At 39.9% G+C, this 24745-nt stretch overlaps 1 protein-coding gene across 2 annotated transcripts in view; it reads left to right on the top strand.

Moving 5' to 3' along the window:
• Positions 1 to 24745, top strand: part of TRIM44 (tripartite motif containing 44) — a 162898-nt gene that overhangs the window by 22053 nt on the left and 116100 nt on the right. For both annotated transcript variants that reach the window (XM_054523782.2, NM_001132729.2), the window contains 1 exon segment: positions 464 to 541. In XM_054523782.2, the coding sequence (XP_054379757.1) occupies positions 464 to 541 (78 nt within the window).

Below are 24745 nucleotides of genomic sequence, written 5' to 3'. Positions count from 1 at the left end.
ACTACAGTTCCATTCATAATTAAATTTCAGACTATTTTCTTTGTTTTAATTTTTATAAGTATATTTAATATTGCATACTTCTATAGCTGATGCATAAAGGTTCAAAATAAAAATTACTAGTCTGTAAAATAGACATCTTGTATGGAACTGTCTTTTGTAGAGCTGCAGTGAACACCAGCACAGTTGAGCCTGAGATGAAGCAGCCTATACAAATGAGTCAGCCTATACAAATTGTATTTAATTTTCATTTCATATAGTTGTGCCAGTCACTGGGTAATTTATGTCCTGACACTCTTTGTCCATAGAGAAGGGAAAGAGGGGCAATGCACCTCTCCTTAGTTGTTTAGCTCTCTTGGCTGCTAAGAAAAAATTGCTTACTATTTCATTGTCTTCCAAAATGCTGTTTGTGTTTGAGAGAGCAACAAAATGCTGTCTAGTGACCCCTCACTTTTCTTTCTTATAGAGCAAAGACTCAGGTGGACTGAAGGCTGCTATGATCGAATTGGTGGAAAGGTTGAAGTTCAAGAGCTCAGACCCTAAAGTAAGTATTGTTTGGAATTGATTGGGTGTTGGTACCCCAAGCATTTCATTCTCCTTGAGCTAAAATTGTGAGGTGTTGATGATCATCTCTGAATATTGCATTAAGATTTAATTAAGCCTGCCCATCAGAAACAGTGTCCTGATATGCCTAGAGATAGGTCATCTATTTTTCCCCTTCTCTGTTTTATGACTTACAACACATAATCATTCATTGTTTTCCCTGAACTGCAGACAAGTGCATTTTTAATCCTCCTTTACCAAGGGTCTTTGAATCTTTGATCCTCTGTGTCCATTAGATGCAGCCAAAGGCGTCTGAGAGAAATACAGACCATCTTTTTTTTTTTTTTTTGAGACAGAGTCTCACTCTGTTGCCCAGGCTGAAGTGCAGTGGTGCAATCTTGGCTCACTACAGCCTCTGCCTCCCGGGTCCAAGCCATTCTCCTGCCTCAGCCTTCTGAGTAGCTGGGATTACAGGCATGCGCCACCATGCCCTGCTAATTTTTGTATTTTTAGTGGAGACGGGGTTTCACCATGTTGGTCAGGCTGGTCTCGAACTCCTGACCCCGTGATCCGCCCGCCTCGGCCTCCCAAAGTGCTGGGACTACAGGTGTGAGCCACCATACTGGCCGAGAAATACAGATCATCTTAATGCCAGGGACCGGCATAGGATCCAGACTCATCTAGTTGGTGTTCAGCACTAGCCTCTTATCTCTCCACTGCTTCCAGGAGCCAGCTGCCACTCAGAATACTTTTTTCCTCATGACCTGAAGTCTGGTTTGGAAACTGGTTTAAGTGTCCCGGCTTTTTTTTTTATTTCAATATGTTAGGGTCTAGAGGATTGATATTCTGGGAGACACCATAACGGGGTGGAGGTAAACGGAACTGAACAGACTTCCTTCTCCTTCCTACCCAGACACTTACTGTGGCACTACCTGGTATTGGGGCCAGCTGGCTTTGCCTTAGAATCAAAGTTTCTCACAATTAAATAGGGAAAGGAGCATGATTTTATTTTACTGTAGGTTCTTTTTTTTTTTTTTTTTTTTCTTTTTTTTAAGAGGAATGGGTCTAGCATTTCTTGAGTAGCTACTGAGAGCCAGGCACTTTGCTAGGACTCTTACATAATTGTGCTAAAATATACATACAAAATTTTAACCATTTTTGAGTGTACATTTCAATGGCATTAAGTACATTCACTTTGTTTTTTTGTTTTTTTGTTTGTTTTTGTTTTTTGTTTTTTTGAGATGGAATCTCTCTCTGATGCCCAGGTTGGAGTGCAGTGGCATGATCTCGGCTCACTGCAACCTCTCCCTCCCAGGTTCAAGTGATTCTCCTGCCTCAGCCGCCTGAGTGGCTGAGACTACAGGCACACGCCACCACACCCAGCTAACTTTTTGTGTTTTTACTAGAGACAGAGTTTCACCATGTTGGCCAGGCTGGTTTCGAACTCCTGACCTCAAGTGATCTGCCCGCCTCAGTCTCCCAAAGTGCTGGGATTATGGGCGTGAGCCACCACACCTGGCCACACTTTGTTGTACAACCATCACCACTGTCCATCTCTAGAGCTTTTTTACTATCCCAGACTGAAATTCTGTACCCATTAAATGCTAACTTCTGATTCCTGCTCTCCCCTTAAATACTTTTAATTATTTAACAACACTGTAAAGTAGCATTTTCTTCCTACTTCATTGATAAGAACACTGAGGTTTAGAAAGGTAGAATCATCTGCCCAAATCTAATGTAATATAGACGTGGAATTCAAACTCTGACTCCAGTGCCTGTACTCTTTATCTTATGTCATGCAAACCAAGCACTGGATTTTATCTCCATTCTACCACATGATCACATTGTGCTGCAGTTTTCTAAATTGAAACACAATATGTGGCAGAGCCATAGACTGGTGGGCTCTTCAAAAGGTGGCTGCAGCCACAAAAATAATTTCTTTTCATATGGCAATGAAAATATCGGGGACATTGGTAAGATCTCTTGTCTTCTGGTGTAGTTAGGGTTCCAGAAGTAGAGAGTTATCTTGGTAGATAGAAAAAATTGGAGTAACCTTTATCAACTTTCCTAGGTCAAAGTACAGGACCCCGGATAAAAGTTTTTTCTTTAGCTAGGATGAACCACTTATTAAAAGTTACTGAAAGCTTTTCTTACCAAGTTTCTCTGGTTTCTGGGGCAACTCCTGTTCTGCAGGAGACAACCATATTCTGATTCTGCCAAACTTACAATGAGCAGGGCAGTGAAGAGGGAGTGGATGTGTACAAATCACACCAAGTTTTCTCTATGTATGACTATAATACAGGTAAAGTGCTTTGGGATCCTTTATGAATGCATGTAGTGCTTCTGATGGAAAGCTTGCCAGAAAGTGAAAGGACTGAGTGGTTGCATGAGAGGAATCCCTGGAAGTGTCAGGGTTTTTCCCTTGATGCATCATAAGGTAAAGGATATTTGTAAGAACCTGACTTGATCTTGGGTATGTGTGTATACCTGCACCTCTTTTTTACGTTCTTTTTATTTTGCCCTGGATCATTTACTACCAACCTATTTTATTTTCAAGCCCCTTTTTAGTCTACCACAACCATATGCTGTATATACTTGGAGCCAGCTTGAAGAAGGGTGAACGTAATTGCAGAATGATTGCCAGGTCAGGAATGGGGGTAAAAAATGGGCCACTTAAATATATAATTTCTGCACAAAGAAGATTTTCCTAGAAATAAATTGGCATCTTCCAAGACAACCCTTAAGTTTTTGTCTGTTCTGTTTTCCCATAGAGCCCCACCATCCTCTTTTTGAGTTGGCCTATTTAAGAAGGGCAGAAATCTCTTAGGCTTTGTGGCCTGTCATTTCCTGGCACAGAGGCTTTACATATAAGCACTGATTGAGTCATGGAGGACTGAGCACTATCTCTGCCTCACTTCCTCTAGAATTCCCTAAAGCATCACAAAGGTTGATTAGTCCAGACACTGAAGCCTGTTGGGGAATGAGTTGATTTTTACCTCTTGAGTTTTGCTAGAGAGCAGTAGAAGACGTCTAAATTAATCATTTTTTAAAATTATAAAATAATACATGCTTATAGATTTAAAAATACAGATATTCATAAAGAAAAAGTAAAATCTCTCCTAAGTTAGCCACTGTTAACAGTTTAGCATGTAACCTTCTAGACATTTTTGTATGTAGAAGTACATTTTCAAAATTTTTTTACAAAATTATACCCATGGTTTTACAATTGCTTTTTCCTTTATGTAGAATATCTTAGATATTCTTCTGTGTCAAAAATATAGACTTGATTCTGTTTAATGAGATGCCTCATTTTATCTAAAACATTTGTCAGACATCTTCTTTTCTTCCAGACCCAGAGGTTCTTAAACTTCAGTGTGCATGAAAATCACCCAGAAGACGTATTAAAATGTAGAGTGCTGTGCCCACCTTCAGAGTTTTTTATTCAATTGGCCTGGGGTGGCTAGACAATGTTCATTTCTATGAAATTATCAGGTGATGCTGATGTTGCTCTTTCAAGTACCACACTTTGAGAACCTCTGTGCTGTACCTTAGCTGTTTTCCTCTATGTTTGTTAATGATTTTTTTTCGCTTCTTTGAACAAGTAGAAGAGCCCCTAGAAATAAGTCCAGATGATTTCAACTTTGGAAAAAAGGTAGATAAAAATCTAGGCTTATGAAACAAACAAGTTGAGCAGAGGTAGGAAAGGAGTAGGGAGGGGAAAAAGAGGTGGGTTGGGAAGTCAGCTCAGGCTAAAAGGATGGGACTGCTTTACACTGTCACTTCCAACAGAGAAGTAGCAAAGCCAAAAAGAGGGAAAGGGATCCTGGTCGGGATTTAGGAGGATGATCAAAGCTCCCTGCCATGGTTGAGGTGTAGGCTGAGTTCTAAAACCAGAGGAAAATCAGGAACAACCAGCCGTTATGGGTGAGCCTGAGGAGAGGAATCAGAGCCAGTGATGGTTAAGAAATAGGGCACAAGACCAAATGAAGTTTTGTGCGTGGATGTTGCTGTGGTGAGCCCTGTTTTAAAGGGTACATACCTCTGGGCATCTAGAACCCTCTATATCATGGAAGAAGATTACTTTTAATAACAAACAATCTTTAGTTTGTCAAAAGGATTAGTAGGAAGTGGTCTTTTACATAATATGCTGTCCTAATGTGTTTGACTTGGTTTAGTTTGCAGACTTTTTTTTCTCCAGCCAAACTTTTCTGAAACACCTATTGCACAAGCAGGATTCTTATCTGTAGATTGAGTACATTTATGGTAGGCTTTAGGGAAATTTTAAAATGTAATCAGTCAGGCAGGGGTATGTGTGTATATGTGTGTCTGTACTTGGATTTTTAAGAAATTTAAAGCTTTTTTATTTCTTTATCTTCACAGCTTTCCTTTTTAGTGACTATGCAGTTATCTTTCACAGTTTACTCAGAGGTAACCTAGGCTTGGAAAACACGTTGATTCCCTTTCCTCCCTTCCCCCTGCCCAGTCCTCAGAAAGCATTGAACCAAAAGTACAACATGCTAAGCTCAGTCAAACTAACCTCTTATTATGTAGTTAATAACAGCCACTTTCTCTCTATTATGTGTTGATTGCTTTTCTTTCCCTCTGATATGCACTGTTCATTGTTTCCTGTAACTGGTGTGCTTGAAGCAAACAGTTAACACAGTTGTGTGTCTTGAATTCATACTAATCTTATAGTCTCAAAAAAGAAGCATCTTAAAACTTGAGCCAAGTGGCTCACATTATTCTGTGTGACTGGAGTGGGATTAAACATGGGATCTGATCATACCCAAGGCTTCCTGAAACAGCAGGTTTTTTTCCTTTTGTTTCCTCTAGCCTCTAGAGGTATTCTTACTGAAGTGTGAAACCAAAAAATTATCTAGCAACATGAAATTAGTTAAATAAACCCAAGAATGGTTTTCTTTTTTTATTTCAGCATTTATGTAGCATTTTATAATTGCAAAAGAACTCTGCAATCATTTGTCATAGCTGATATCATTGGCATGGAACACAGCCCAGTCCTTCACTCTTCTGTGATAATCAGATTCTTGTCAAAAAATATAAATTGTAAATGTACAGGTAGTGATGAATACAAGCAAAACCTAATTTGAAATTCTTATTATTGTGTCCTATTGTGTCCTGTTATTCACAAGGGTCAAGCCAGGCATCATCTTGATCCTTGCCCTGTGCCAAAAAAGAAGTATTCACTGGGGCACTGTTTATTCAACCAGCTAAAGCAGAGAATTGAGATGCCTCAGCTATCAAGTTGTTACATATAGAAGTGTTCCTGTGGTTGATGAGTTATTAGAATTATTGACCCATTTCTGGACTTTTCATTTAAAAAGTTGTAAGTAGGGAATTTTGGAGATCATGAGTTACATTTATTTTATCTCTGTATCTTCAGCCCTTATTAGCATGGAACCTGGCACATAGTAATTGATATGTATTATCTATTACAGCAACCCTATAAAAATAAGTATTTGTCTTGTTTTATGGATGAGCATTCTGAGACTTCAAGGGGTTAAATAGCTTACTAGTAAGTGATGGGAACAGGGCTTAACTCGAGATTTGTCTTACTTCATGTTCTTCACCCATATACTGTTATTGAATCCATGGGTAAATAGATGTGTATATAGCCTGGCATCCCTAGCAATGTGACCCTTAACAGATTATTTTTTCTTCACACTCTTCTTTTACCTCCCTTTACTGGGATCCTGTGCCATAGCACAGTCCCCCACAGCTCCAGAGAACCAGGACTGGAGAATGGCCTTTTCCAACAGAAAATGTGGGAAGATGGCAAAAAAGCCATAACCCTCAGAGCATTTAGCCCTCACTAAATGAAGAACTGAGGCAAGTGCTTCCACAGTTTGACCTGATTAGTGAAGGACACTAATAGGGAAAAATACCTGTGCTCCCTCAGGCCTGCTCTAGGAAGAAGTAAATGTGGCCCCTTTTTATCCTCTCTAGACACTTGGGCAGGAGAAAAAGGAGAAACAAGCTCTTTCCCTCCTTCACCATTCCCCTGGCTTTATCAAAATACAACAGCTTACCCCTCTCATCCTCCCCTACCCAATTATAAAAGAAATACACTTTCTCCTTGACTTACAATGGGATTACATCCCAGTAAACCCATTATAAGTTGAAAATATTATGTCAAAAATGCATTTAGTACATCCAACCTACTGAACATCATAGCTTAGCCTACCTAAGTGCAGAACACTTACATTAGTCTATAGTTGGGCAAAATAATCTAACCAATGCCTATTTCATAATAAAGTGTTGAATAGGCTTATTTATTTTATTTTCATTTATTTATTTATTTATTTATTTATTTATTTTTGAGACAGAGTCTTGCTGTGTTGCCCAGGCTGGAGTGCAGTGGCATGATCTCGAGTTACTGTAAGCTCCACCTCCCAGGTTCATGCCATTCTCCTGCCTCAGCCTCCCGAGTAGTTGGGACTATAGGCGCCCGCCACCACGCCCAGCTAGTTTTTTTGTATTTTTAGTAGAGACGGGGTTTCACTGTGTTAGCCAGAATGGTCTCGATCTCCTGACCTCGTGATCCACCTGTCTTGGCCTCCCAAAGTGCTGGGATTACAGGTGTGAGCCACCATGCCCGGCTGAATAGGCTTACTTTTAAAGTAAAAAGCAGAATAGTTGTATAGGTACTTGAAGTAGTTTCTATTGAATGTGTAGCACGTTTGCACCATCATAAAGTAGAAAAATTGTAAGTCAAACCATTATATGGGGACTATCTGTATATGTTTTCTGTAGAAAAATGTAGAAGACCCAAGTATAAAGAAGAAAGAAATAAAATCACCCATTTTTTTTTAATCCTTGCAGTGGTTTGTAAACTTTGGGTACTTACTTTTTATAAAGAAATGCAGATTCTTGAGCCTCACTCAAAACATCTGATTTTGTGGTTCTGAGATATGCTTTTTAAATATGCAGCCTGGATGATTCTCATGCACATGGTCATGTGCATTCTTTTGAGACCATACTTGGAGGTGAAAGACACCTATGGAAAAAACTGGGTAATATTATGGTTCTTTGTCTTTTGTGCATAAAATGGTATTATAGATTGAGTATCCCTTATCTGAAATGTTTGGAACCAGAAGTATTTTGAATTTTGGATTTTCAAATATTTGTGTTATACTAGTTGAGCTTCCCTAATCTGAAAATCTGCAATCTGAAATGCTTCAGTGAGCGTTTCCTTTGTCAGTGCTCAAAGAATTTTGGAGTTTGCAGGATTTCAGATTTTGGAGTTTTGGATTTGGGATGTTTAACCTGTATTATATATTGTTAGAAGAAAAACTTCAGGGCCAGGTGCAGTGGCTCATGCCTGTAATCCCAACACTTTGGGAGGCCAAGGCAGGCAGATCACGAGGTCAGGAGATCGAGACCATCCTGGCAACACAGTGAAACCTCATCTCTACTAAAAATACAAAAAATTAGCCAGGCATGGTGGCGGGCGCCTGTAGTCCCAGCTCCTTGGGAGGCTGAGGCAGGAGAATGGTGTGAACCCAGGAGGCAGAGCTTGCAGTGAGCTGAGATCATACCACTGCACTCCAGCCTGGGCGACAGAGCAAGATTCCGTCTCGAAAAAAAAAAAAACCTTTAGCTGAATTAAATTTAAGGGACTTTAATTGAGCAATGGACGATTCTTGAGTTGGGCAGCCCCCCAGCATCACAGCAGATTCAGAGAGACTTCAGGGGTGCCTCGTGGTCAGAACAAATTGGTAGACAATAAGGGACATAAAGAAATCAGAAGTGAGGTACAGAAATAGCTGGATTGGTTACAGGTTGGCATTTGCCTTATTTGTACACAGTTTGAACAGTCAGCAGTATATGACTGGTTGAAGTATGGCTCCTGGGATTGGCCAAGACTCAGCGATTGTAACAGGCACATACTCCTAAGTTAGGTTTTCAATCTTGTCTACCTATTAAGTTAGGTTGTAGTTCATCCAGAAAGACTCAAATATAGAAGTACGGAGCCCTTCTCAGGCCATATTTAGTTTGCTTTAACAATTCCCCCCTTTTGGTCATTTTCTCAATTTTGAGAGATTGACTAAAGCTTTAGTCACTGATGTCAGTATTACCATCATAAATGTACTTCATTTGGTCTTGAAACCCACTGGGAAACAGTAGAACAGTGAGTCTTGCAAAGATAGGCACAGAGACTGAGTAGTGGGTACCTCTTTATGCTGGAATGTACTGTTTGCAGGAGAAAAACAAAACCTGGTCCTTTCTGTCTAGGATCTGTGTTTCTTTAAAGTCTTAGTTTGATTGGGTCACATTTAGCATGAGCAACTCCATTTTTGTTTGGTTTGGTCTGTTGGGGCCTAGTACCTGAGCTCAGTCCAAAACAATGGCCTCCCATACTTTTGTTTTAAAAAATTCTCCCTTTTGACCAGGTTCTCACTTAGGTGAGTATAACCAAAACTTAGGGCCTCAGCGCCACCCTCAGTTACCATCATTTTGGGTTTCCAGTCTCAGCATGTCATTCATAGGTTGTGGTGTCCTATAATATTTCTTTTAGCTCTTGTCATTCCAGTTGAAGAGAGACCATTGGACATTCTGGAGATGGCTGTATGCAAACATTTAAAACTTTTGAAAGAATAGAGTGCACTAGGGAGACTATTATTATGACTATTGAGAGGATAATACCAAGAGTTTGGAGTATGCTCCTCACCCAGGGTCCGCATAAACCAAACCACCTAAAATCAAATAGATCAAAGAATGAGCTAACCAGTCTACTCACTTAACTAAGCAGTCTCTTCATTAATCCTCTACAACTGAGTCTCTGCAATACCAGATTTTTTCTCCGTAGGACACAACTGCCAACAGCTACACATACACAGATACTTTTCTTTTAGCCAATTATATTATTTAGCTTAACTTTCACAAGAGAATTTAAAGTCTGTTGTGTAACCATAGCCTTTACAGAAGAATCTGCTATAGAGCCGATTATGTGGGATACGTTTCTAATCATTGCCTTTTTTATTTCAAATCATGGACAAAGGACCTAACAAATGATGCCCTTCTAGAAGAGTGAAAGCTTCCTGGCAGTGTTCTCTTTAATTCATGATGTGAGTTAAGAAGAGTAAATTAATGTTATGTTTCTGACTGATGATGAGGCAACGTATGTACCATTAAAGTTTCTCACCTACATTGGGCCTTCATCTTTTACCTTATAAAGTATAAGGTTATCCATGAATAAGGCTGGCTGCAAAACCCTTCACAAATAAAAGTATACCCTATAAGTGCACACAACAGACCCCCTTTTCATTTCTGTTGTTCATAGAAGCATAAACAAGAAAAAATATTCAAAGATAAGAGTCTTATGATAGTAGAAGTCTTGATCTGTGATCATGGGAAAAGCTGTTCACATCAAGGATGCCATCTTCTGGGGAGAGACTTACCTGGTTAGCTTTACCCTAAGGGTTTCAATGAATGTACATTTTTAAGAATGAGGAGGGACCCTTCTCAGTTGTGAGATTATGAATCCAAAATTCAAGGTTCCAAAGTTTTGCTGCAATGTGGATGGCAAGGACAGTCTGTCTCTGATGTTCTTAGATGATCCGGTCTTTGGGTTCTAGATTGTGAAGGGGTTGACTGTCCTCAGTGAACCATAAAAAAGCTTTATTTACTTTATTATACACTGTGGCATAATAACTTAGTGTTATAACATTAGTCCTCTTGCATGGGGAGAGCTTTTATACAACCAGAAAACATGCATTGAAAATAACAGTTGAATGAAATCTTTTTATAAAATGTTTAAATGGCCCATCAGGTGACCAGATGTACCTGAAGCTTTGATTGTTTTCCTAGGAATATAGGACCAAACATTGTTTATAAACTATTTTAGCAATTTGTAAGTCACCACACCAATATATTCAATTTGGATCATTTTATCTTCTCTATGACGAGTCATGGAATGCATTAAGGAATCAGGAAGGACAAGGTGCCCATCCTCGTTCTCCATGAGTCCGTGCTTAATTAACATTAGACTTACGTCCTCTTGAATACCAGTTGTTTCTTCAAACTAGGTGAATAGCACTAATAACTGATGGGTTATCTTGGGTAATTTGACTTAGACCTTAGAGTTCATTCAAATTGTATAGCTAAACAATTTCAGTATCAGCTGATTTCACTTTAAAATCTGGCAAAGTATTTTCTTGATATTTAATTAATTTTTGTTCTGCTTGGGTTAGCAGTTTTATAAACCAGTCCATCTTTTCATTGAAGTTCCAGGAATTCTTACCCAGTTCAAATGATACGATTCTGAAGTTATTAGAAACCTGTATTTAAGAGTGCTTTTTAGGATCCTTTTCATCCTTTCCTGAACCTTCTAAAAGACACCATATTCTAGGATTTTGTGTGCTCGTGAAGTTTTCAGAAACTGCATCAGCATTAAGCAGTTAACTGTGGGAATGACTTTAAATCATTATAGATGAAAACACAATTGACAAGGAAATTTGGTTATTTCTGTGGTCTACAATAACATAATAACCACAGTTACAATTAATAGCATATACTCAGACATATTAGAATTATAGAGATCTCATACAACTTTGTAACATATGTTAATATCCCTCACTAAAATATAATCTGAAGAAGATTAAACTTTTTTTTTTTTTTGACAATGCTTCCCATGTAACATGTCAAATCTGTTTACCTCTCTTTTGGATGCTTTAGGGGCCCTCTGTAGCATTTCAATGTTAGAGGAAAGAAAAGGCAATTTTGAAGCTGAAATTTGATTTTGGTACCCCATCAAATATATTAAAGGTTTAAAACACTTGATACTATGAAATAGAATTCCGGGTTACCATAAGTCATTCATTTAGCCAAAATGATGAGTCCAATTTTTTTTTTTTTTTTTTTTTTTGAGATGGAGTCTCAAGATGTTCTGTCGCCCAGGCTGGAGTGCGGTGGTGCGATCTCAGCTCACTGCAAGCTCCGCCTCCTGGGTTCACGCCATTCTCCTGCCTCAGCCTCCTGAGTAGCTGGGACTACAGGTGCTCGCTACCATGCCCAGCTAATTTTTTTGTATTTTTAGTAGAGACGGGGTTTCACCGTGTTAGCCAGGATGGTCTCGATCTCCTGACCTCGTGATCTACCCGTCTCGGCCTCCCAAAGTGCTGGGATTACAGGTGTGAGCCACCGCAAGCAGCTGTCAGAAATTTTTTAAAAGCTAAAAACCTTTACTCACTGATAGAGTGAAGACTTAACTTTCCAAATCTTCTGTCTCTTGTCTTTCCCCCTGCCCCTTTTTTGGTAGTTTATTTAAAGGCAAACAAAGGCGAAGCGCAGTGGCTCATGCCTTTAATCCCAGCACTTTGGGAGGCCGAGGCGGGTGCATCACGAGGTCAAGAGATCAAGATCATTCTGGACAACGTGGTGAAACCCCATCTCTACTAAAAATACAAAAATTAGCTGGGCATCGTGGTGCATGCCTGTAATCCCAGCTGCTTGGGAGGCTGAGGTAGGAAAATTGCTTGAACCCGGGAGGCGGACGTTGCGGTGAGCCGAGATCATGCCATTGCACTCCAGCCTGAGCAACAAGAGTGAAACTCTGTCTCAAAAAAAAAAAAAAATTAATTAATTAATTAAATAAAAGGCAAACAAAAACGTTTCATTATCTTTTAATATTACATGAAAATCTTGTTCAAGAGACAAAGCCAAATTTCACTGTTGTAGTACTGTACTATTAATGTCAACCCCAATTTTTAATAAAACCTTAAAGACAAATCTTTCCAATCTTAGTTTGACCATAAGGTGAGATTTTCATAAACCTTTTTTTTTAATTATACTTTAAATTTTAGGGTACATGTGCACAACGTGCAGGTTTGTTACATATGTATACATGTGCCATGTTGGTGTGCTGCACCCATTAACTCGTCATTTAGCATTAGGTGTATCTCCTAATGCTATCCCTCCCCCCTCCCCCCACCCCACAACAAGCCCTGGTGTGTGATGTTCCCCTTCCTGTGTCCATGTGTTCTAATTGTTCAGTTCCCATCTATGAGTGAGAACATGCAGTGTTTGGTTTTTTGTCCTTGCAATAGTTTGCTGAGAATGATGGTTTCCAGCTTCATCCGTGTCCCTACAAAGGACATGAACTCATCCTTTTTTATGGCTGCATAGTATTCCATGGTGTATATGTGCCACATTTTTTTTTTATTTGTATTTTTATTTTTTTAAGGTACATAATAGATTTTATTTTATTTTTTTATTTTATTTTATTATTATTATTATACTTTAGGTTTTATGGTACATGTGTGCAATGTGCAGGTAAGTTACATATGTATACATGTGCCATGCTGGTGCGCTGCACCCACTAACTCGTCATCTAGCATTAGGTATATCTCCCAATGCTATCCCTCCCCCCTCCCCCCACCCCACAACAGTCCCCGAAGTGTGATGTTCCCCTTCCTGTGTCCGTGTGTTCTCATTGTTCAGTTCCCACCTATGAGTGAGAATATGTGGTGTTTGGTTTTTTGTTCTTGTGATAGTTTACTGAGAATGATGATTTCCAATTTCATCCATGTCCCTACAAAGGACATGAACTCATCATTTTTTATGGCTGCATAGTATTCCATGGTGTATATGTGCCACATTTTCTTAATCCAGTCTATCATTGTTGGACATTTGGGATGGTTCCAAGTCTTTGCTATTGTGAATAATGCCACAATAAACATACGTGTGCATGTGTCTTTATAGCAGCATGATTTATAGTCCTTTGGGTACATACCCAGTAATGGGATGGCTGGGTCGAATGGAATTTCTAGTTCTAGATCCCTGAGGAATGGCCACACTGACTTCCACAATGGTTGAACTAGTTTACAGTCCCACCAACAGTGTAAAAGGGTTCCTATTTCTCCACATCCTCTCCAGCACCTGTTGTTTCCTGACTTTTTAATGATTGCCATTCTAACTGGTGTGAGATGGTATCTCATTTTGGTTTTGATTTGCATTTCTCTGATGGCCAGTGATGGTGAGCATTTTTTCATGTGTTTTTTGGCTGCATAAATGTCTTCTTTTGAGAAGTGTCTGTTCTTGTCCTTCGCCCACTTTTTGATGGGGTTGTTTGTTTTTTTCTTGTAAATTTGTTGGAGTTCATTGTAGATTCTGGATATTAGCCCTTTGTCAGATGAGTAGGTTGCGAAAATTTTCTCCCATTTTGTAGGTTGCCTGTTCACTCTGATGGTAGTTTCTTTTGCTGTGCAGAAGCTCTTGAGTTTAATTAGATCCCATTTGTCAATTTTGGCTTTTGTTGCCATTGCTTTTGGTGTTTTAGACATGAAGTCCTTGCCCATGCCTATGTCCTGAATGGTAATGCCTAGGTTTTCTTCTAGGGTTTTTATGGTTTTAGGTCTAACATTTAAGTCTTTAATCCATCTTGAATTGATTTTTGTATAAGGTGTAAGGAAGGGATCCAGTTTCAGCTTTCTACATATGGCTAGCCAGTTTTCCCAGCACCATTTCTTAAATAGGGAATCCTTTCCCTATTTCTTGTTTTTCTCAGGTTTGTCAAAGATCAGATAGTTGTAGATATGTGGCATTATTTCTGAGGGCTCTGTTCTGTTCCATTGATCTATATCTCTGTTTTGGTACCAGTACCATGCTGTTTTGGTTACTGTAGCCTTGTAGTATAGTTTGAAGTCAGGTAGTGTGATGCCTCCAGCTTTGTTCTTTTGGCTTAGGATTGACTTGGCGATGCGGGATCTTTTTTGGTTCCATATGAACTTTAAAGTAGTTTTTTCCAATTCTGTGAAGAAAGTCATTGGTAGCTTGATGGGGATGACATTGAATCTGTAAATTACCTTGGGACGGATGGCCATTTTCACAATATTGATTCTTCCTACCCATGAGCATGGAATGTTCTTCCATTTGTTTGTATCCTCTTTTATTTCCTTGAGCAGTGGTTTGTCGTTCTCCTTGAAGAGGTCCTTCACATCCCTTGTAAGTTGGATTCCTAGGTATTTTATTCTCTTTGAAGCAATTGTGAATGAGAGTTCACTCATGATTTGGCTCTCTGTTTGTCTGTTATTGATGTATAAGAATGCTTGTGATTTTTGTACATTGATTTTGTATCCTGAGACTTTGCTGAAGTTGCTTATCAGCTTAAGGAGATTTTGGGCTGAGACAATGGGGTTTTCTAGATATACAATCATGTCATCTGCAAACAGGGACAATTTGACTTCCTCTTTTCCTAATTGAATACCCTTGATTTCCTTCTGCCTAATTGCCCTGGCCAGAACTTCCAACACTATGTTGAATAGAAGTGGTGAGAGAGGGCATCCCTGTCTTGTGCCAGTTTTCAAAGGGAATGCTTCCAGTTTTTGCCCATTCAGTATGATATTGGCTGTGGGTTTGTCATAGATAGCTCTTATTATTTTCAGATATGTCCCATCAGTACCTAATTTATTGAGAGTTTTTAGCATGAATGGTTGTTGAATTTTGTCAAAGGCCTTTTCTGCATCTATTGAGATAATCATGTGGTTTTTGTCTTTGGTTCTGTTTATATGCTGGATTACATTTATTGATGTGCGTATATTGAACCAGCCTTGCATCCCAGGGATGAAGCCCACTTGATCATGGTGGATAAGCTTTTTGATGTGCTGCTGGATTCTGTTTGCCAGTATTTTATTGAGGATTTTTGCATCAATGTTCATCAAGGATATTGGTCTAAAATTCTCTTTTTTTGTTGTGTCTCTGCCAGGCTTTGGTATCAGGATGATGCTGGCCTCATAAAATGAGTTAGGGAGGATTCCCTCTTTTTCTATTGATTGGAATAGTTTCAGAAGGAATGGTACCAGTTCCTCCTTGTACCTCTGGTAGAATTCGGCTGTGAACCCATCTGGTCCTGGACTTTTTTTGGTTGGTAAGCTATTGATTATTGCCACAATTTCAGCTCCTGTTATTGGTCTATTCAGAGATTCAACTTCTTCCTGGTTTAGTCTTGGGAGGGTGTATGTGTTGAGGAATTTATCCATTTCTTCTAGATTTTCTAGTTTATTTGCGTAGAGGTGTTTGTAGTATTCTCTGATGGTAGTTTGTATTTCTGTGGGATCGGTGGTGATATCTCCTTTATCATTTTTTATTGCATCCATTTGATTCTTCTCTCATTTTTTCTTTATGAATCTTGCTAGCGGTCTATCAATTTTGTTGATCCTTTCAAAAAACCAGCTCTTGGATTCATTAATTTTTTGAAGGGTTTTTTGTGTCTCTATTTCCTTCAGTTCTGCTCTGATTTTAGTTATTTCTTGCCTTCTGCTAGCTTTTGAATGTGTTTGCTCTTGCTTTTCTAGTTCTTTTAATTGTGATGTTAGGGTGTCAGTTTTGGATCTTTCCTGCTTTCTCTTGTGGGCATTTAGTGCTATAAATTTCCCTCTACACACTGCTTTGAATGCATCCCAGAGATTCTGGTATGTTGTGTCTTGGTTCTCGTTGGTTTCAAAGAACATCTTTATTTCTGCCTTCATTTCGTGATGTACCCAGTAGTCATTCAGGAGCAGGTTGTTCAGTTTCCACATAGTTGAGCGGTTTTGAGTGAGATTCTTAATCCTGAGTTCTAGCTTGATTGCACTGTGATCTGAGAGATAGTTTGTTATAATCTCCATTCTTTTACATTTATTGAGGAGAGCTTTACTTCCAAGTATATGGTCAATTTTGGAATAGGTGTGGTGTGGTGCTGAAAAAAATGTATATTCTGTTGATTTGGGGTGGAGAGTTCTGTAGATGTCTATTAGGTCCGCTTGGTGCAGAGCTGAATTGAATTCCTGGGTATCCTTGTTGACTTTCTGTCTCGTTGATCTGTCTAATGTTGACAGTGGGGTGTTAAAGTCTCCCATTATTAATGTGTGGGAGTCTAAGTCTCTTTGTAGGTCACTCAGGACTTGCTTTATGAATCTGGGTGCTCCTGTATTGGGTGCATATATATTTAGGATAGTTAGCTCTTCTTGTTGAATTAATCCCTTTACCATTATGTAATGGCCTTCTTTGTCTCTTTTGATCTTTGTTGGTTTAAAGTCTGTTTTATCAGAGACTAGGATTGCAACCCCTGCCTTTTTTTGTTTTCCATTTGCTTGGTAGATCTTCCTCCATCCTTTTATTTTGAGCCTATGTGTGTCTCTGCACGTGAGATGGGTTTCCTGAATACAGCACACTGATGGGTCTTGAGTCTTTACCCAATTTGCCAGTCTGTGTCTTTTAATTGGAGCATTTAGTCCATTTACATTTAAAGTTAATATTGTTATGTGTGAATTTGATCCTGTCATTATGGTGTTAGCTGGTGATTTTGCTCGTTAGTTGATGCAGTCTCTTCCTAGGCTCGATGGTCTTTACATTTTGGCATGATTTTGCAGTGGCTGGTACCGGTTGTGCCTTTCCATGTTTAGTGCTTCCTTCAGGAGCTCTTTTAAGGCAGGCCTGGTGGTGACAAAATCTCTCAGCATTTGCTTGTCTGTAAAGTATTTTATTTCTCCTTCACTTATGAAGCTTAGTTTGGCTGGATATGAAATTCTGGGTTGAAAATTCTTTTCTTTAAGAATGTTGAATATTGGCCCCCACTCTCTTCTGGCTTGTAGGGTTTCTGCCGAGAGATCCGCTGTTAGTCTGATGGGCTTCCCTTTGATGGTAACCCGACCTTTCTCTCTGGGTGCCCTTAACATTTTTTCCTTCATTTCAACTTTGGTGAATCTGACGATTATGTGTCTTGGAGTTGCTCTTCTCGAGGAGTATCTTTGTGGCGTTCTCTGTATTTCTTGAATCTGAATGTTGGCCTGCCTTGCTAGATTGGGGAAGTTCTCCTGGATAATATCCTGCAGAGTGTTTTCCAACTTGTTTCCATTCTCCCCGTCACTTTCAGGTACACCAATCAGACATAGATTTGGTCTTTTCACATAGTCCCACGTTTCTTGGAGGCTTTGCTCGTTTCTTTTTATTCTTTTTTCTCTAAACTTCCCTTCTCGCTTCATTTCATTCATTTCATCTTCCAGGGCTGATACCCTTTCTTCCATTTGATCTCATCGGCTCCTGAGGCTTCTGCATGCTTCATGTAGTTCTCGAGCCTTGGTTTTCAGCTCCATCAGCTCCTTTAAGCACTTCTCTGTATTGGTTATTCTAGTTATACATTCTTCTAAATTTTTTTCAAAGTTTTCAACTTCTTTGCCTTTGGTTTGAATATCCTCCCATAGCTCGGAGTAATTTGATCGTCTGAAGCCTTCTCTCAGCTCGTCAAAGTCATTCTCCGTCCAGTTTTGTTCTGTTGCTGGTGAGGAACTGCGTTCCTTTGGAGGAGGAGAGGTACTCTGCTTTTTAGAGTTTCCAATTTTTCTGCTCTGTTTTTTCCCCATCTTTGTGGTTTTATCTACTTTTGGTCTTTGATGATGGTGATGTACAGATGGGTTTTTGGTGTGGATGTCCTTTCTGTTAGTTTTCCTTCTAACAGACAGGACCCTCAGCTGCAGGTCTGTAGGAGTACCTGGCTGGCCGTGTGAGGTGTCAGTCTGCCCCTGCTGGGGGATGCCTCCCAGTTAGGCTGCTCGGGGGTCAGGGGTCAGGGACCCACTTGAGGAGGCAGTCTGCCGGTTCTCAGATCTCCAGCTGCGTGCTGGGAGAACCACTGCTCTCCTCAAAGCCGTCAGACAGGGACATTTAAGTCTGCAGAGGTTACTGCTGTCTTTTTGTTTGTCTGTGCCCTGCCCCCAGAGGTGGAGCCTACAGAGGCAGGCAGGCCTCCTTGAGCTGTGGTGGGCTCCACCCCGTTCCAGCTTCCTGGCTGCTTTGTTTACCTAAGCGAGCCTGGGCAATGGCGGGCGCCCCTCCCCCAGCCTCGCTGCCGACTTGCTGTTTGATTTCAGACTGCTGTGCTAGCAATCAGTGAGACTCCGTGGGCATAGGACCCTCTGAGCCAGGTGTGGGCTATAATGTCCTGGGGCACCGTTTCCTAAGCCCGTCGGAAAAGCACAGTATTTGGGTGGGAGTGGCCCGATTTTCCAGGTGCCATCTGTCACCCCTGGAAAGGGAACTCCCTGACCCCTTGTGCTTCCCGAGTGAGGCAATGCCTCGCCCCTGCTTCGGCTGGCTCACGGTGCGCTCACCCACTGACCTGCGCCCACTGTCTGGCACTCCCTAGTGAGATGAACACGGTACCTCAGATGGAAATGCAGAAATCACCCGTCGTCTTCTGCGACGCTCACGCTGGGAGCTGTAGACCGGAGCTGTTCCTATTCGGCCATCTTCCACATTTTTTTTCAAATTTTATTATACTTTTAAGTTTTAGGGTACATGTGCACAATGTGCAGGTTTGTTACATATGTATACATGTGCCACGTTGGTGTGCTGCACCCATTAACTTGTCATTTAGCGTTAGGTATATCTCCTAATGCTATCCCTCCCCCCTCCCCCTACCCCACAACAGTCCCTGGAGTGTGATGTTCCCCTTCCTGTGTCCATGTGTTCTCATTGTTCAATTCCCACCTATGAGTGAGAACATGCAGTGTTTGGTTTTCTGTCCTTGTGATAGTTTGCTGAGAATGATGGTTTCCAGTTTCATCCATGTCCCTACAAAGGACATGAACTCTTCATTTTTTATGGCTGCGTAGTATTCCATGGTGTATATGTGCCACATTTTCTTAATTCAGTCTATCATTGTTGGACATTTGGGTTGGTTCCAAGTCTTTGCTATTGTGAATAGTGCCGCAATAAATATACGTGTGCATGTGTCTTTATAGCAGCATGATTTATAATCCTTTGGGTATATACCCAGTAATGGGAAGGCTGGGTCAAATGGTATTTCTAGTTCTAGATCCCTGAGGAATGGCCACACTGACTTCCACAATGGTTGAACTAGTTTACAGTCCCACTAACAGTGCGAAAGAGTTCCTATTTCTCCACATCCTCTCCAACAGCTGTTGTTTCCTGACTTTTTAATGTTCGCCATTCTAACTGGATGTGCCACATTTTCTTAATCCAGCCTATCATTGTTGGACATTTGGGTTGGTTCCAGGTCTTTGCTATTGTGAATAGTGCCGCAATAAATATACATGTGCATGTGTCTTTATAGCAGCATGATTTATAATCCTTTGGGTATATACCCAGTAATGGGAAGGCTGGGTCAAATGGTATTTCTAGTTCTAGATCCCTGAGGAATGGCCACACTGACTTCCACAATGGTTGAACTAGTTTACAGTCCCACTAACAGTGCGAAAGAGTTCCTATTTCTCCACATCCTCTCCAGCACCTGTTGTTTCCTGACTTTTTAAATGATCGCCATTCTAACTGGTATGAGATGGTATCTCATTGTGGTTTTGATTTGCATTTCTCTGGTGGCCAGTGATGATGAGCATTTTTTTCATGTGTCTTTTGGCTGCATAAATGTCTTCTTTTGAGAAGTGTCTGTTCATATCCTTTGCCCACTTTTTGATGGGGTTGTTTTTTTCTTGTAAATTTGTTGGAGTTCATTGTAGATTCTGGATATTAGCCCTTTGTCAGATGGGTAGATTGCAAAAATTTTCTCCCATTTTGTAGGTTGCCTGTTCACTCTGATGGTAGTTTCTTTTGCTGTGCAGAAGCTCTTTAGTTTAATTAGATCCCATTTGTCAATTTTGGCTTTTGTTGCCATTGCTTTTGGTGTTTTAGACGTGAAGTCCTTGCCCATGCCTATGTCCTGAATGATATTGCCTAGGTTTTCTTCTAGGATTTTTATGGTTTGAGGTCTAACATTTAAGTCTTTAATCCATCTTGAATTAATTTTTGTATAAGGTGTAAGGAAGGGATCCAGTTTCAGCTTTCTACATATGGCTAGCCAGTTTTCCTAGTACCATTTCTTAAATAGGGAATCCTTTCCCCATTTCTTGTTTTTGTCAGGTTTGTCAAAGATCAGATTGTTGTAGATATGCGGCATTATTTCTAAGGGTTCTGTTCTGTTCCATTGGTCTATATCTCTGTTTTGGTACCAGTACCATGCTGTTTTGGTTACTGTAGCCTTGTAGTATAGTTTGAAGTCAGGTAGCGTGATGCCTCCAGCTTTGTTCTTTTGGTTTAGGATTGACTTGGCAATAGGCTTCATCCCTGGGATGCAAGGCTGGTTCAACATACTCAAATCAATAAACGTAATACAGCATATAAAGAGAACCAAAGAAAAAAACCACATGATTATCTCAATAGATGCAGAAAAGACCTTTGACAAAATTCAACAACCATTCATGCTGAAAACTCTCAATAAATTAGGTATTGATGGGACGTATCTGAAAATAATAAGAGCCATCTATGACAAACCCACAGCCAGTATCATACTGAATGGGCAAAAACTGGAAGCATTCCCTTTGAAAACTGGCACGAGACAGGGATGCCCTCTCTCACCACTCCTATTCAACATAGTGTTGGAAGTTCTGGCCAGGGCAATCAGGCAGGAGAAGGAAATCAAGGGTATTCAATTAGGAAAAGAGGAAGTCAAATTGTCCCTGTTTGCAGATGACATGATTGTATATCTAGAAAACCCCGTCGTCTCAGCCCAGAATCTCCTTAAGCTGATAGGCAACTTCAGCAAAGTGTCAGGATACAAAATCAATGGCAGAAATCACAAGCATTCTTATACACCAGTAACAGACAAACAACCAAATCATGAGTGAACTCTCATTCACAATTGCTTCAAAGAGAATAAAATACCTAGGAATCCAACTTACAAGAGACGTGAAGGACCTCTTCAAGGAGAACTACAAACCACTGCTCAATGAAATAAAAGAGGATGCAAACAAATGGAAGAACATTCCATGCTCATGGGTAGGAAGAATCAATATCATGAAAATGGCCATACTACCCAAGGTAATTTATAGATTCAATGCCATCCCCATCAAGCTACCAATGACTTTCTTCACAGAATTGGAAAAAACTACTTTAAAGTTCATATGGAACCAAAAAAGAGCCTGCATTGCCAAGTTTCATAAACTTTTTATAGCCCTTTACAAATTTTTGTTTAAGAGCAGATCAGTGCTTTAAGAAAACCCTGTTTTTGCTTTTATTTCTATGTTCAATTTACTGAAAAACCAGAAGATACTACTTTAAATTTAGTCAAGGTGTTCACACACAGAATTTTTTTTTACAAGATTAATTTTTACAAGCCTTCCACAACTTGTTCAAACCTTTAGCTTATTCTTATCTAATTTAAAACAATCCTTTAACCCTCCAAACTAGGCAAAAATTTACATTCCCATGCCTTGTAATCTTTTACCAAATGTACATTTCATTCTCCTCACACACCTTGCATGTAAAAGTATTTTTTCAGTAGTCTCAATCACATGTTATAATGGTGACTCTTAGCAACTTTTACTTTTGGTGCATACATTTCCTTTCATGAATCCTTTCACAACTTAACACAGACCATCTATGTCATGTGTGGATTTTCCAACTTATCCTAAACATCCCTCTTTTTAAACAACCAGTTATTTTACTTTAGGACAAGAATTACCCATACAAAATCCTTGCTTATGTAAAATCTCTTCTCTTTATAGCCTTCTTTGCATAGCTAGGGGGCATGGCTAATTCCACAGGTCCCCGGGCCTTATCTATAATATAATGCTCAAAAGTAGGTAAATTGAAGAATTTTTAAAAGCAGTTTTAATTTCCCAAAGATTACTAAAGTTACATGAACTAAAACGTTACAGTTTTTATTTTTCTGACAAAATATTTAAGGGCGTATTCTTAAAGCCAATTAATTAGAGCTGTTTTATATAAACATTATACACACGATACATGTATAACTACACAGAAGATCCAGTAGTTGTAAGATTTTTCATTTGCCAATTTTTAATTTTTTTTTAATTGGATTACTGGCTTTAGAGTGGAGTCCTTGGAAGAACGGGGCCAGGAAAGCATGCAGTTTCTAAGGCCTAATATAATAAGCAGGCACAGCTGGCAAAACAGGTCCCCCAAAATTAAGCGTTCCATTTTTATACCAGATCCTGGATCCCAAAAGGAACAGAGCCTTAGATTTTGGGTAGGTCTATCCATGTCCAATTCTTGGGGTTCCATGAGGAAAACAGGTTTGGTTTTTTTTCCCCCCCGAAACGGGGTCTTTTGCGCAGCCTGTTTTTCCCAAGGAGTCCCAGGCTGTTAGAGCTTGAATATCTGCTTGTAATTAAGCTGCCGTTTAACTATAGTGCTCTTTAAAAAAAAAGTCCTTTTGAATATTTTATTACCCAACTTTGGCTAGGCCAAATGACCAATTTCTGTGCTCAGAAAAAGGAAAATTTAAGATAGTTCATGGAGGGAAAAAGAATCAACAAATGATAAAGGTCATGCAGATCTCAAACCAGAAAGTACTCATTCCCTAAGCCGGGAATTGAACCCTGAACCCAGGCTGCCATTGTGGAAAGAAAAACCACAGTCACGTGGTTACAAGGTCGAGCTCCCAAGGACATAACTGACCAGTTTTCTGGGCCGTCTTGAACAGCAGGCTTATGGGGTCCTAGGCACGCATTTTATCCTAAGGTACCCCTCTTTATGACAAAGCAATACAGAAAGACGCAAAGCATACTAGATTCACTACAGCTTAAGACCAGCCTCAGAATTCTTTTTTTGTATTAACCCAAACTTTATAGAGGAGATAAACAGTGACTTTTACGATTCATTTAACCAGTTCACACAGAGAGAGAGAGGCCAGAGTCTGACTGTTAAGTAGTTCTTACCATTTTGCTGGCAGGCCAGACTTTTGGGTTCCTTTTCCCGGAGAGGCCCTAGTGACACTGCTTGCTACACTATAACCCTGGGGGCCAAGCTGTATCATAAAGGAAAATCATCTTTTTTGTTTCATGGATCCATAGCAAAAGCCTCTCAATTTTGCAAGTTGCCACCCAAGGGGTTATGTGGGGTAACCCAGTTAACATTTTTCATTCTGGCCAGAGGAATATACATGTGACTAAACCTAGAAATTAGCCACTCTGCTTAGCACTCACTATTGAACTGGCAGGACTCAAACTTGCCCTTGGTTGGACCCTGTCACCTTTATTCCATTTTTAACCAAGAAGGACTTTACTGAGAGGAGGACCTCTATCCCAATCCCTTCCTTTACTCAGGTGAAACGTACCCCATTACTTATCCAAAGTCAGCCAATTGGTGCTGCAGTCTATTTCCTTTGGATGGGGATAGCAACTAAGCTGAAAGATTAGCGGATTTAATTTTTGGAGGTCTTATTTGTAAATGCACTTCAATGCATTGTTGTTTATTCAGAACATTCTACTGTAAGTTACCTTTAGTAAGATTTTGTCGTTTTCTGTAAGACTTTGCTGCCTCCTGTGCCTGATGCATAAGCCAGAAGGAACTCAGGTTTTCAGAAGTTACGTATCCCATTTTTACATAAAATATTGGCTTTGCTCTCAGATTCCCTTGATTAACTCAGCCAGTGATTTTTTCTTACCTAAGTGGGCAAGAAAAATGAAACAAAGGGATCAAACAAAAAAAATCCTTGCAAATCTTTAAGAGCTAAATTTTATACCCCTAAAATATTACCATTTGCTGTCAGTTTCTTTCTGACCCAGTCAGATGTAAGAGGCCTCTAACTGGATCCAAGCCAATTAATTACCAGATCAAATCCATTCCTGGACCCAGCCCAGTTTCCGTCATGACTGCCAAACCCAGTTTGGATCAGAAATTTGCTCAAAGAAACTCGGAGAGCTCAAAATGCAAATCCGTGGGGCTCCAAAATCCAAGAGAGAACTTAACGCTCCCCAGCCAGTCTGAGAGATCAGAGGACACAAGTGGATCCTGTGGGCACCTTACTTGTTCACTCAGCACTCCTGGGGGTCATTAGAAGCTGTACTTCAGACCCCACTTCTGACACCATTTGTTTAAACAAAAATGTCAGCTGAATTAAATTTAAAGGAGTCTAATTGAAAAATGAACAATTTGTGAATCGGGCAGCCCCCAGAATCACAGCAGATTCAGAGAGACTCCAGGGATGCCTTGTGGTCAGAACAAATTTATAGACCAAAAAAAAGTAAAATGACATACAGAAATTGGAAGTGAGGTACAGAAACAGCTGGATTCGTTACAGTTCAGCAGTTGCCTTATTTGCACACAGTTTGAACCCTCAGCAGCGTATGACTGGATGAAATATGGCTGCTGGGATTGGCGAAGACTCAGTGATTGTTACAGGTGCATACTCCTAAATTAGGTTTTCAATCTTGTCTATTAAGTTAGGTTA

This window comes from Pongo abelii, chromosome 9 (assembly GCF_028885655.2).
Source record: "Pongo abelii isolate AG06213 chromosome 9, NHGRI_mPonAbe1-v2.0_pri, whole genome shotgun sequence".
Taxonomy (NCBI): Eukaryota; Metazoa; Chordata; class Mammalia; order Primates; family Hominidae; genus Pongo; species Pongo abelii.
The sequence above is the reverse complement of the archived record's forward strand: the minus strand, read 5'-3'. Positions and strand labels throughout refer to the sequence as shown.